A 13,686-nucleotide genomic window follows, 5' to 3' on the forward strand; every position below is an offset into this window, starting at 1 on the left:
CGAATAGAAAGGACTGGGCTTTGAAGCTCGATGATGCATTGTGGGCGTATAGAACGGCGTATAAAACGCCAATCGGCATGTCACACTACCAATTGGTGTTTGGGAAATCCTGTCATCTTCCTGTGGAGCTTGAGCACAAATCATATTGGGCAGTGAAGCAGTTAAATGCCGACTACTACAAGGCGGGAAAGGAAAGACAATCTTATCTGAATTTGCCTCGATGAAATTCCGGAATGAGGCGTTCGAAAATTCCGCCATCTACAAGGAGCGCCTCAAAACTTATCATGATAAGATGATCGACAAGCGGGAGTTCTTCCCAGGAGATTTGGTGTTGTTATTCAATGCTCGGATGAAGCTCTTCCCCGGAAAGCTTAAGTCGAGGTGGTCCGGCCCCTTCAAAGTTAGAACTGTGATGAAGAATGGAGCTTTAGAACTTGAAGCTGATGATGGGAGGGTGTTCACGGCCAATGGTCAGAATGTGAAGACGTTTCATACTATGGAGCAGAAGGAAGAAGTGTTCCAACTCTCCTTGGAGACCCAGTAATCGACTGTGGAGATGTCGAGCTAACGACTTTAACCAAAAGCGCTTCGGGGGAGGCAACCCTTAGTAGGTAACTTTATCGTTTTTTTTTTGTGTGTTTCTTTTCTTTTGAGTCTCTTTGTTTTCATTTTTTTTGTTTAAGGTCTTATGTGTTTTTTTTGTGTTAAGTAGTCTATCAAAAGTGGAGTTGGTTTTGCTTGGGAGTTGTCATTGTGCAGGATTAGCTGTGGAAAACTCGAAAAAATGCCCAGAAGTTCTCACCCGGCCTGGTGATTTTCAAGTGTATTATATACACCCGGCCGGGTCAACAAAATAATGAAGGAAGGGTCCAGAGAGTCTCACCCGGCCGGGTGATTTTCAAGTGTATTATATACACCCGGCCGGGTCATCAAAATAATGAAGGAAGGGTCAGAGAGTCTCACCCGGCCGGGTGATTTTCAAGTGTATTATATACACCCGGCCGGGTCGCTGCTTTTGTGAAGGAAGGGTCCAGAGAGTCTCACCCGGCTGGGTGATTTTCAAGTACAATATATCCACCCGACCGGGTACGACTCGGCGAAACCTAGAATAAAACAGGTACACCCGGTTTCTCTTTCCCTACTCTCACCCGACGCCTTCCCCCTCTTCTCTTCCTCTTCAATTTTCACACAAAACACACATACATTAACACTAATTTCACACCCCCATCAAAAATTCACCACACCCATCTCACATTATCCCGTGTTTGAGTATTTTGGCCCGATTAATTTGTGCAATTGTTGGATTTCACTCAAGAGCTCAAAGAAAAAGCCCTAATTTTTGAATTCTCTTAATCTACACAACAAAGGTATGTTCTTCACCTCTCTGCTTCTCTAGCCATGGATATGGAGTTGTATTTTGTGATGGGTAGGAATGTTATAGTTTATGCAAGTTGAATTGATGTTGGTTAGGGTGCTTCACTTGTACGAGTGCATGAGCTAAATTGTTGCAATTGATGCTTGGTGCTTAAGTTATGAGTTTGCTATTGCTTGCGATATCAATGTTGATGAAAGTGTGTGTGAGTCATTATTCTATATTGGGGGGTTGTAGATGATTTTGTGAGTTTTAGGGATTGAGTCTATTTCCCTCATTGTGTGATTTGTTTGAGGGATTAAGCCTATCTCCTCGGTATTGTCTGTGATGAAAGTAAATGTAGGAATCGAGTCTATCTCCTAATTGCTTTTGCCTTACTTGTTTATTTGGTATGCATAGGGATTGAGTCTATCTCCCTTACTTGGTTGTTCTAACATGCCTCATTCTAGGTACCCATCACATGGCCCTAAAACCTCGCACAGTGGGTGTCACACTCCACAAAGGTGAGTCGAAGAAATGGGATGCTTTAGCGGCATTGGATAGCATGCCATCTAGATATCCGAGTCGAAGCGCACTCAACGGCCCTCGGTATCAAACATTCTTGGGACATCCTCGTCGAGGCCGGCCATCTCACACACTTGTTCGCGAGGAAGTTCGGGTCATACAGGGCCATGACTGTAGAGTTCTTTACCACACTCAAAGTGGAGTACTCCGGGAAATGGATTGAGTCGATGTCCTTCCGACTCATGAATGAAGCGCACGATCTTACCGTCGATGAAATGAACGAGCTCTTCCAGTTGAGGGAAGAAGGTGAAGAAGGCCTTTTGGAGGACCCTCGGCCTGCGGATTATAGGAGGGACGAGTTCTGGCGATTGATTACCACTGAAGCGGCCTTCAATCCATCGAGGGCCAAAATCAACGCCATCAGAAACCCAGTGTTGAGATACATGGCGAAGGCCCTGGTCTACCTACCCTTTGGCCACACAGAAGCGGGAAGCATTTCATCAGAAATGCTATTCTTACTATGGGGAATGCTCAGCCGAAGGAGGATCAACACGGGTCATTACATGATTAAGCACTTGGAGAGACAGTCGAAGAGGACGAAGGGAAAGCTCTGTTGTGGGGAATCGTGGCAGCTTTGGCATATAAATTTGGGGTCAGTTTTGAAAATCGGATACAGGATCAAGGACCCACCCTACTGGACTGGGATACGCTCAAGAGGGCGGCCATTATAATGGTTGATAGCCGGGGCGTGGGGTATTTCAGGATAGAACCGGGGATGTGCATCAGATTCCCTGACCCTCAGCTCTTCGCTGTCGGAGGATGGAGTTACCAAGAGAACTGGTAATTGAACTCCCCGGCTCATATGGAGAAGATCGAAAATGACCCTCCTCAAGGAGAAGGTTGCCCCAGACGCTAGGCCGGTCTTTATGGAACCGGACTACTTGCCGCAGCCTAATATCCCCGAGGAGCCTCTGCAAATTCAAGATGCGCCGGCGGCAATGAATGAGGAAGGTGAGGAGACCGCCTCGGAGTTCGAAGTGGGTCAAAGCAGTCGGCCCAAGAGGAGTAGACCGCTGGGGAGACCGTCCAGGGACGACTATTTGGCGGAAATTGCTGCAGGAGTACGCTCGTTTCAGGTGAGCCATGATCAACAAGAGGCCCGCTGGAATCAAGCGAATGCGGAGGCGATGGCTTGGAGAGCCCAGTGCGACACCCGGTTGGACAACTTTGGGAACCGGCTTGATCACTATGGGGAACAACTGCAAAACCTGCACACTCGCCTCGACGCTAGTGATGCAGCACAACAGGCTTTCTACCAAGCTTACTACGCGAGATTCCCGCCGCCTTCGGAATAGAGGTACCTCAACCATCTACTGCTCTTCAAACTTATTCTATTCCCTGTCTTGAATAAGTTTGGGGGGTTCTGACGTGGATCGGTTGCTCCTTCCCCTGCTTGTTTAAAGATTATGTTCTTGAGATTATTGTTTTTCTTTTTCTTTCTCTTCTTTTAGTTAATCTTGGATTTTTGGTGTCATTTGGTGTAAGTCCCGCCTGTGGGACTCGAATTCGAATATGGATGGATGTAAGATAATTTGTGCTAAGAGAAGGGTTGATAGCTGATGATGATAATTGTTTTGTCTTGAAAATTCTGGTTAGAATGGTTAGGGACCTGCGTGATCAATTCATGATTTAATTGTGAGTGAAGTGCTTGTTTGCTTGGTCAATGCTAATCCCGGTGAGATTTGAGCCATATTTTGTTCATGTGTGATACAATTGGGTACATGCTTTTACTTCTAGAACTTGCTTCTCGTCATGTCAAGTCTATATATAGTGGATGTGAACTTAGGAGATGAAGTTAGGCATTCTTTGATTATCCTCATACACTTGTAAATCCCTAGTTAGCTCTCATAGCCAAATGTATTTGATTGTTGAAAAGTAATATCTTAAATCACTCTCTAAAGTGAAAGCCTTGAGAAAAGGGAAGCACAATCGTTGCTTTTGTAAAGGAAGGGGTTCGAAAAAAAATAAAAATAAAAGAAACAAAAATAAAAATAGGAGGTATAAGCTAGACGAAGTCTAGGAAAAGAAAAAATGAAAAATTGTGGTGTTGGAGACAGCAATAAGTGGGTCCTGGAGGCTAGGAGGAAGCATGTTGAAATCGGGCTTATCTGAGTTTTGTTTTGGAAATGGTTAGTGTTGGATTGTGTGCTTCAAGTATATTCTTCAGTCACTATAGCCTAAATGTTCCCTACCGTCCAAAGAGCCTACATTACAACCCGAATAAAGACCTTTCTGATCTTAGGTTCACTTTCACATCCGAACAGAGGAGACGTTTGACGTCGAGCAAGCCTATGGTAAGCATTACATGTTACTTGATTTGAGTGTTTATATTATCTCTTATACACTTGAGTGAGAGGGAAAATGAAAAAAAAAAGAAAAAAAATCACACTCCCTAAACCTTGTGAGAACATTGACACCAAGTGATATACGAGACAGTAGCTTCAGTTAATGTTTGATTGATTTTTGTATGTTTCCTACCTTCGAGCTTGCTTTGAAAAATTTTCTGAAGCAATACATCAATCCCACCTCTATGCATGAGTATGTTCTTCATAATTTCTTATTCTTATTTGAGGACAAACAAGAGTCTAAGTTTGGGGGAGTTGACAAACTCGTATTTATAGTGTTGTGATTGGTATGTTGATGTGCATAATTATTGAGTTTCGGTGCTCAAAATGGTTATTTCCAGCCAATTACTCTATATTTTGGGGTTCACATGTTTGTGGAGTGTTTTAGGCAAAAAGTAGGCGAAAATGCAGCAAAAAGGGAACTACCCGGCCGGGTGAATATCATGTGGTTAAATTCCACCCGGCCGGGTGTCAACGTGAAGTCTGCCGAAGGCCAGAAGCTGCCGAGCAAGGGCGACCCGGCCGGGTGAATTTCCAGTTCATTAATTCCACCCGGCCGGGTGACTCATTTAACACGCGAGGAGTCCAGTAGCATCCCACCCGGTCGGGTGAATTTCCTAGGCAATAAATACACCCGGCCGGGTCCGTCAGTTTGACGATTTTTTGATTTCCAGACGCGATTTTTGGAGGAAAAATAAGAGGCAAGAGCTAGGGCTATTCGATTCCATTCTCTACAAGCCGCAAAAACACACACTCTCTCTCTATCAAGAACTCTTGGAAGAAGATTGAAGATTCAAGCTTCGATTCCTCCGCCAATTGTAATCCGTATCATGAATTCTATTGTTTTCTTTAGTTTTTGTTTGTTTTCTACTTTGAACATGAGTAGCTAAACACTTTGTGTAGAATTCTTAGTGAAGATGCATTGATTCATAATTATTAATCCAATTGACTTCGTTTTTATCTTGCTCTTGTAATTATTTGAATTATTCTTGTGCTTTTCCCTAACAATTGCTTGATCACCAATTGGGAGTGTTAGGATTTCTTAGAGTAATCGGGAGATGAAATAATTAATCTTGAAAGAAGAATAATTCACACCTTAATTCAATAGAACTCGGGAGAGTTGAGGTTTTGAGTGGAATCTGTTATCTAATCGATCTATTGGGAGTTAGGTCTAAGAATTAGAAGGGGACTTCAATTGTTACACTTAATCTACAAGTTTCTCACCTCGGGAGGGGGTTTAATCTACATGTGTGATTGATTCAATAATTCTAGAGACTTTAAATGGTAAATCGATTTCAATTGGGTTAGGCTATGAGTTGTGCATCGGATCCTTGAATTCTGCATATTTCTCCACCATCTTACACAGCTTTCTTAATTGCTTTCGTGTTTAAGTGTTCTATTTTATTCTCTGACTTTACAGGCTTTTCGTAGTTGTTAGTTTTAAAACCAAAATTTCTGATTGTCTGGATAGTAGTTGAAATTGGTTCGTGGTACTCAAGTTGACACTTATTTGTCTCTGTGGGATACGATATACTCTTGCTTGCTAAATGCTACAATAACCCCGTACACTTGCGGGTATTAATTAGGTAAAATAAAGTTGAGTCAGTGAGACAGATATATGAGTTTTCCCACCAAGCACTGATATTGGCTTTGATTTGCTGGTTCTGCTCCTTCCACAATCTGCAAGTTCTTCATATCGAACTCTTGTGATATGCCTTCCTTGAGCCTGTTAATTTTTCAGTATCGTCACCAGTGATGATCATATCATCTACATAGATGATCAGACAGGTTATTCGACCATTCCTTTTCTTCAAAAACAATGTATGATCTGAGTTGCTCTATTTGAACCAATACTTTGTCGTAGCTTCAGTAAACCTCCCAAACCAGACTCTAGGAGATTGCTTGAGTCAGTACAAGGTTTTCCGTAGTCGACATCCTTCTCCTTTACTGTAGCCATCTGAAAAACTTGGGGGAGCTTCCATGTATATTTCTCTTTTCAATTTTTCGTGCAGGAATGCATTTTTAACATCGAACAGATGTAAGGGCCAGTCTCTGTTTGCAGCTACTGAAAGTAGAACTCGGATGGTATTCATTTTTTACACTGGGGAGAATGTCTCGTCGTAGTCTATTCTGTAGGTCTGCGTTTATCCCTTTACTACTAATCGTGCTTTATCTCTTCCGATAGAGCCATCAGGTCGACGTTTAATTGTAACCCACTTACATCCAACTGCCTTCTTTCTATCGGTTATCATGCATTTTTCCAACGTACCATTTCTCTCCAGTGCTCCAATTTCTTTCTGCATTGCTTCTCTCCAATGCTTGTGCCTCCAAGCCTCCTCCACAGTACACGGGATTTACTCTTCTTTGTATAGCGCTGCCTCAAATGCATGAGCCATTTTTGAGAGCTGATTCTTGGCCAAAAAGGCTTTTGAGTATTTCACCTTTGTGTGAATGTCGGGGCTGTATCTCTTCGGTGGATGATAAGGCTCGTTTCATGCATTGGTTTTGTGTGATATGACATGCTTTTTGGAGAGATAATGTGCATATTTGAGAGTAAGTGTGCAGGTATCTGCTGGGTCAAGTAGATGCTGCAAACTGACCGAGCAGATGCAAAATGTGTAGAAAAGTAGTAAAAATGTCAAAAATCCGCTAGGTCAAGGAGAATTATCAGGAGAGCAGGTGCGTAAGAAATCCGCCAGACCCAGGAGATTGTGCTAATTGACCTGGCAGATACAATCGAGCAGATTTTGAAATGAAATAGCCCAAACCGTCCAACTGACCTAGGAGAATCAAGTAGGTGGTGGCAGAAGTAGAAGCAGAAGTGGGAGCAAAAGAGCAAGATTCGTAGACACCCTTATTTTAAGGGTACAAACGTCAAATCATGAAGAGCATACCCTAGGGATTTGAGCTTGAAGCCTCCCTATATAAAGGGACCAATATGAATGAAGAAGGCAGCGCTTAATGCTATCGTAGTTTAGGTAGAAAGCTCTCATAGGCGCTTAACGCCACTTCTCTCTTAGCTTAGTTTAGATAGTTAACTGCTTTCTTAGCTCAGTTCAATGGTTTCGACGGGGGAATTGACGACTCCGACTTTGGATCCTTGCTTTCTTTACCGCTTTTGAGACGCTGTAGTTAGATCTCGAGTTTCATCGGAGGAATTGATGTCTCCGCCTTTGGATCTCGACTTATTTCCAGTTTTATGAAGCTTTGATGTTTATTTTCATGTTGATGATGCTATTTACTCATGTTTCTTGGATGCTTTTCGCAATTGGTGGCTTAGATGTTTAGATCCATGTAGTTTACATGATTTCCAATAGTTTAGAGGTTGAGATCTAGTTGTTCACGTGTTCGATATCTGATATCTATTAGTTTAGGTGATGAATGCAAGGTTAATCTGTGTTTATTCCCCTTTCTGCTTGACCCAAGAGAGTAGATCTGGTAGTTCTAGTTTGAATTTCTTGTTTACGTCTCGTTTTGACGCATGCTCTGTTTTATTTTGTCAATGGTGTTGAAGCTCTGTTCCATACTCTGTTTTTACTTGGTTGTTTGGAGAAGATGAAGTAGAAGTTAGTTAGAAAATCAGATCTACTTTTGCTTTACACAGATTTTCTGCCAGCCCCAGCCAGTTTTGAAAAATGGTTCGACTTGCTTTTGCATCTTTGTCTGCCTATTTTGAGAATGTTTCAGCATGTTCCTTCAGTTACAGGTAGTATAGTTAGTTAACTCCAATTTACAAGTTGCCTAGAGTTCGGTTGTCATGCAAGTGTCCGTACTTTTCCCATCTGCTAGATTAGTTAGATAGAGTCCAGTTTAATTCCCCAGGTCAAGTAGATTAGAGTCTTAACCCACTCAATGAATGTGTGGCAGTAGCCGATCCCTTTTCCAATTGTGTCATAGAAACAATCTCGAGTATGTCCCTAGTCCCTGTGGTTCGACCCCGCTCTTGCCGCTTATACTTAGTAAGATTTGTTACATTAGTGGGAAAATTATAAATCTTGTTGAAAGGAGGGACACGTGCACACGAAACACGTGCAAAACCCCTCTTTTCAGTGGAACTCCCATGTTTAATCTTGAGGGTAATTTATACCCCCCAACTCCTTCACTAATTTGTTCTTCTAACAAATCACAAATTTCCGGTTCATCTGGACTCTCATCACCTGAATCTGCACATGTCTCTTGATTCTCTTCAGTAACAATGTTAGTGCTATCAAGTGAGTTTTTTCCAGGTGTAGCAGGTTCAACAGAAAGACTTACAGTGGATATCTGTGAGGGAGTATTCTGGACAATGGCATTGGGCGTTGGGGGGCTGTATATGTGAGATTTGCTCGGTAATCTTGTCAGCCTCCTCTGTCAAGTTCGATGGTGCATGATACACGGGCACTGGTGGCCAACTTAGTGGGTCGACCCTATTGCCACTCTCCCCCTGACAACTAAGGTGGCTAAAGTAGTATTCTGTTTCGAGGAAATCGCAGTTCATAGTGGTGAACAGACGATTAGATTTAGGATCAAAACATCTATATCCTTTTTGGTTCACTCCATACCCCCACAAACACACACTTGACTGCACATGGGGATAGCTTGGTTCTTTCGTGTTTTGGAGTGTGGACAAAAACTGAGCAGCCAAATACCCGAGGTCGAAGGGTTAAAGGTAAGGGAATTTGAGCTAGTGTCAAGAGGATCTGTAGCGGGGTTTTCAGGTTTAGTTAGCTTGAAGGTAGTCTATTTGATAGGTAAGCTAATGCAGCCACTGCCTCGGGCCAGAATTTTCTTGGGGTGTTGGATTCAATAAGCATAGCGCGGGCCATTTCCAAAAGGGTTCGGTTTTTTCTTTTTAATAATTCATTTTTTTCTGGGGTGTAGGGGCAGGTTTTTTGATGTACAAGGCCCTTATCGTGACAAAACTGCTTCATATCATAGTTCACAAATTCTCCTCCATTATCTGACCGAAGAGTTTTTATGGCTTTTTGAAATGGGTTTGGACTAGGTTGTAAAAATGGGTGAAATGTTGGAAGGTTTCAGATTTTTGTTTCATTAAAATATACCCACGTCATACGAGAACAATCATCCACAAAGAGAAGAAAATATTTAAAACTTCCCCCCCCAACCGGTGAAGGATCCCAAACATCATAATGGACAAGAGCAAACAAAGATTCAACTCTAGTATTATTTGATTTGTATGTTTGTCTGTGACTTTTGGCCAAAACACATGTTTTCACAATACAAATCCTGGCTGAATTTAGGAAAAAACAATTTTAAATAACCCGATGAAGGATGTCCTAGACGGCAGTGCCAGCAACCAAGCTTCCTTGTCAGTCGTCCATGAGCCATCATAGCATTTCCGTGTTGATCTATCTCATCCACATAATACATCCCATTCCGCTCAGTGCCACGTCCCATAATTTTCCATGTCCCTGATATTCTGCAGAAGGCAAAATTGGGTTGCACTAGGAGAGTGCAATTCAACTCCTTAGTCACATGATTAATAGAGAGCAGTTTATGTGACATAGAGGGGGACATATATGCAATTAGACAATGTTAAACTGGGTGAGATTTTAATAGTTCCCGCTCCCTTTACTGTCGTCAAACCTCTCCGTTTGCATTTTGAATATGACTCTTTGGTGCCCTGTGCAATATTAGATATATCAGATTTATCAAAAGTTATAGTATCCTGTAGCTCCACAATCAAAAATTCATTTGTCATTCTGGCATTGGAGGAAACGGACAGAGCATATGATTCGGGCAAATTATTAGAAAAATCCTCAAGTGGCTGAAATTATTTCTGCACATGAGAGGCTGAATTTCGGATTTATGGATTTTTGGGGCAGAAGCAGAGGATATTTAATAGGGTGGGGTGCATTTCCTAATTCTTCAATAGTAGTAGGGCTTGAGGGTAAACTTCTAAACCGTAACTTACCCCCTTCCTTTCCGTCTCCATTAGCGCCGCCTCCGCTCCATTTTTGCCGTATGCGAAGGAGACCGTTCCGAGGTTATCTCCTCCGGCCCTTGCTGTTGTCGCCTCGGATGTCGCAGCCTCGGTGGTTGCCTCCCGACGGTGGCATCCGGCTCTCCTCCTCTATTCGCGACGGCGGCTACTCCTCTTCCCTATTGAAGCGGTGCTTGATTTTGTTTAGATTTGCGTTCCTCCCACCATTTCGGGTAATCGTGGAGTTCGAAACATGTTTCCCGAATATGCTTTTTCTTCCCACAGTGATTACATGTGAGCCTCGGTTTCTCTTCCTCCGTTTTCTTGCTCCATTTACCACCGGTGTTGCCGCCGCTTCGATGAGAGGGGTTTCGGTGAGTTGCTTGATTCGACCATCGCTGCCTTACAATGAGTCCAGCCGCGACTCCCTGTATAGCCCCGGTATCCCCTGTTTTCAGAATGCTGGCTCAGGTGTCCTCTCGCCGGAGGATTCCATATGCTATTTCTAAGGAAGGCAGCAGATCCAATCTAAGTATTTCTTTCTTGATTCCTTCATACTTGTCATTTAGAGCTACAAGCAGTTGGTATAGTCTCTGTTCTTCCTTCTCAGCATTGTGGATTTCGATGTCCTCTGGATATCTCATTCGATTGGGTTGTTTCTGATCGACGGAGACCCATAGATCATTGAGGATTGTCCATATATCCTCCATACATTCATCTGTCTGTTTTAACCTGTTTGCTCTTGTGTATAGGTCATACACCTGGATCTTGTCACCTCCACTCGCATATGTAATCTCCAGGCTCTTCCATTCGTCCCTGGCTATTGGATATTGAGACACCCGATTTACTAGTTTCTGCTCCAAGTTTTGAATCAACCACGTGAACACGCAGTGATCTCCTTGCTGGATCGATTTTTGCTGGAGGGGTTGGGACTCCAGTAATGTGAGACATCATTCCCCTCCCACTAATTGTCGTCGTCATGTGGATGGCCCAAAGCGAGTAATTTTCACCATTAAGTTTGGTTCCGATCAATAATGGTGAGGTATCGACTCTGTTAGTTTCAATTTTGGAGTTCTGGATGGTTTGGTATTGTAGGTATGATTTGTTGGCTTTGTGTGATGTTGGTGCGCATAAACTCAGCGAATAATCGAGCGAACTGCTCATTTTCTGTTGGTTTTTGTGTTTGGTTGTCATCAGATTCTGACATGGTTTGGTGATTTGAACAAGATCTGCCAGATTTTGGCCTTTTTGGTTTGAGATTGGTTCCGAGACAGTGATGAGACTTCTCTGAGTCTCACCCCCCGCTCCGATTCCATCTTGAATTTGGTATTGACCATAGATAGGAGAAGAGTTGTGTAGAGAAGATGAATTGTAGGATATTGTATTGTGTATATTCATTGAGACTACTACTCTTAAATAGAGATTTACGTATTGTGTACAAGGTATGATTTCACAGAATCATCGGAAATCAATTACTCAATCAATACAAATTGATTTATGCTGATTTTATTCTATTTCCTTCCTTAGATGATTCTGATTTTTCTTCCTTTCTTAACATTTCTAACTAAACTAACGTATTTTTGTGGGCTTTCAGTTAAACAAAGAAATATCTTTCAAGTTATTCCAATTATTCCAAGTTATTATCAAGTTTGCGATATTCCATTTTTTCTTCTCATCTTTTTAACCCTCTCATAGTCATGGTAAGTTGAGCTTACTACACATAGAAAATGAGGGCGTGACAGAAGGTGTTGGAGTTAATCTTTCAACAAAGAATTTCCAAGAATTTGGTTTATGGGGTTGTCATGACTGCACTTTGCTAAGAATAGTAAAGCCCGATAAACCACGACTAGGGGTAGGAATTAAGGAAAATGGATAGAAATGGGAAAGGATACATGGATCAATCATATTAGTTGTGTCAAAAAAACAATACTCCCTCCGTCCTAGATAATTTGTCCCAATTTTCCATTTCGGTCCGTCCCACATAATTTCTCCCATTTCACTTTTACCATTTTGGTAGTGGACTCATATTCCACTAACTCATTCCTACTCACATTTGCTTATAAAACTAATATATAAAAATAGGACTCACATTCTACCAACTTTTTCAACTCACTTTTCATTACATTTTTTAAAACCCGTGCCCGGTCAAAGTGTCCCAAATTATCTGGGACGGAGGGAGTATTTCAATTGAATAGCTCGATCATAAAGACTCCAGCTAGGGGATCATACAAAACAACTTGTCAATTGAATCAGCACCTTCTATTCCACCACATCTCAACCTGCAGATTTAGAAATACATGTAGAATTGAGTATAAAGGTACTCAGTGAACACATTTCAAAAAAGACACACAGTCCATATATACACTAGTCCGTATAGGAACTATGACAAGACAATACCGTTTGCATAGATAAATATTATCTTAAAAATACTTCATTTTTAGTATAAAAAACATTTTTAGATCAACATCATTGATCTAATACAATCATACTCCCATTTACAAAAAAGTTAAAAAAAATATAAAAAAAAGCAAAAGTACGAAAGAGAACGAAAATAGAGAAAAAACCACTAGTAGTGTTAAAAATATAACACATTATTTTAAGCATAGTTAAAGTCCAATAGAATGTTCCCCCTTTAAGCATCATTTTAAGCATAGTTAAACATAAAGAGTGTGGTCGAGTGGCATGAGACTCGTCCATTCTTAACCAAATGATCAGGGATTGATCCTTGCTGTTGGGTATGGAGCAGCTTTAAATCCTTGGGTTAGCTGCTCCATCCTTTGAAGTGCTTACATATCAGCGTGGAGAATATTCACTACACCCATCGGTGAATATCCTTGGTTATTACCAAAAAAATAAAAATAAGTCCAACAGACTGTCCTTATATGGTGGGATTGAATCTAATATGTCATTTTCACTAAAAAAAAACTGAAATCAGTATATATATCTTATAAGTAATTTCTCATATCATCAATTCAGAATAGAACACTATAGATTTCTTTCAAATATCTCGATACCATTTTAAAAATAGTGTTCAGTCAATTTATTTAACAATGCTCGCTAGATTCTCTTAATTTGATAGCATGAAAGAAAGAGAGTGAATTTCTAAATCATGGCCCCTACCGAATTTATAGTTGTACAATAAATGCTTGACTTCTATCAGTCTATAAGATGTGGACTTTATACATATCTAAGCGACCTATCTTCGTGTGTTGATGTTTCTATGCGCTTTCGTTGTTCCACCGACACATCTTCAAACCAAATTTCAAACTTTATAGTACATCATTTGATATATTTTGAAAGTCATGAGAAATCATATTCAAATTTCAGTGATGCGACCTTTCAATGTTTGGTGAGTCTTTTTTTTTTTCTTTTTTGGCTGTTTTGTTTTTATTATCGTTTAACAAGAAAAAAAGTACAATAAGTAACGCGATATTAATTGAATAAGTTCGGTTGTTACAGTATGCAATTACATTGTTGTGAGT

At 41.2% G+C, this 13,686-nt stretch overlaps 1 protein-coding gene across 1 annotated transcript; it reads left to right on the forward strand.

Moving 5' to 3' along the window:
* The first annotated feature begins 220 nt into the window (after nucleotides 1–220).
* On the forward strand, nucleotides 221–544 carry LOC121789199. The gene has a single exon (XM_042187697.1). The coding sequence runs from the start codon at nucleotides 221–223 to the stop codon at nucleotides 542–544; it is 324 nt and encodes a 107-aa protein (XP_042043631.1).
* The last annotated feature ends 13,142 nt before the right edge of the window (nucleotides 545–13,686 follow it).

This window comes from Salvia splendens, unplaced genomic scaffold (genome assembly GCF_004379255.2).
Source record: "Salvia splendens isolate huo1 unplaced genomic scaffold, SspV2 ctg171, whole genome shotgun sequence".
Taxonomy (NCBI): Eukaryota; Viridiplantae; Streptophyta; class Magnoliopsida; order Lamiales; family Lamiaceae; genus Salvia; species Salvia splendens.

Bases quoted from the DNA above. Each gene is read 5' to 3' on its own strand.
- LOC121789199 (XM_042187697.1), top strand. From the start codon at position 221: ATGAAATTCCGGAATGAGGCGTTCGAAAATTCCGCCATCTACAAGGAG.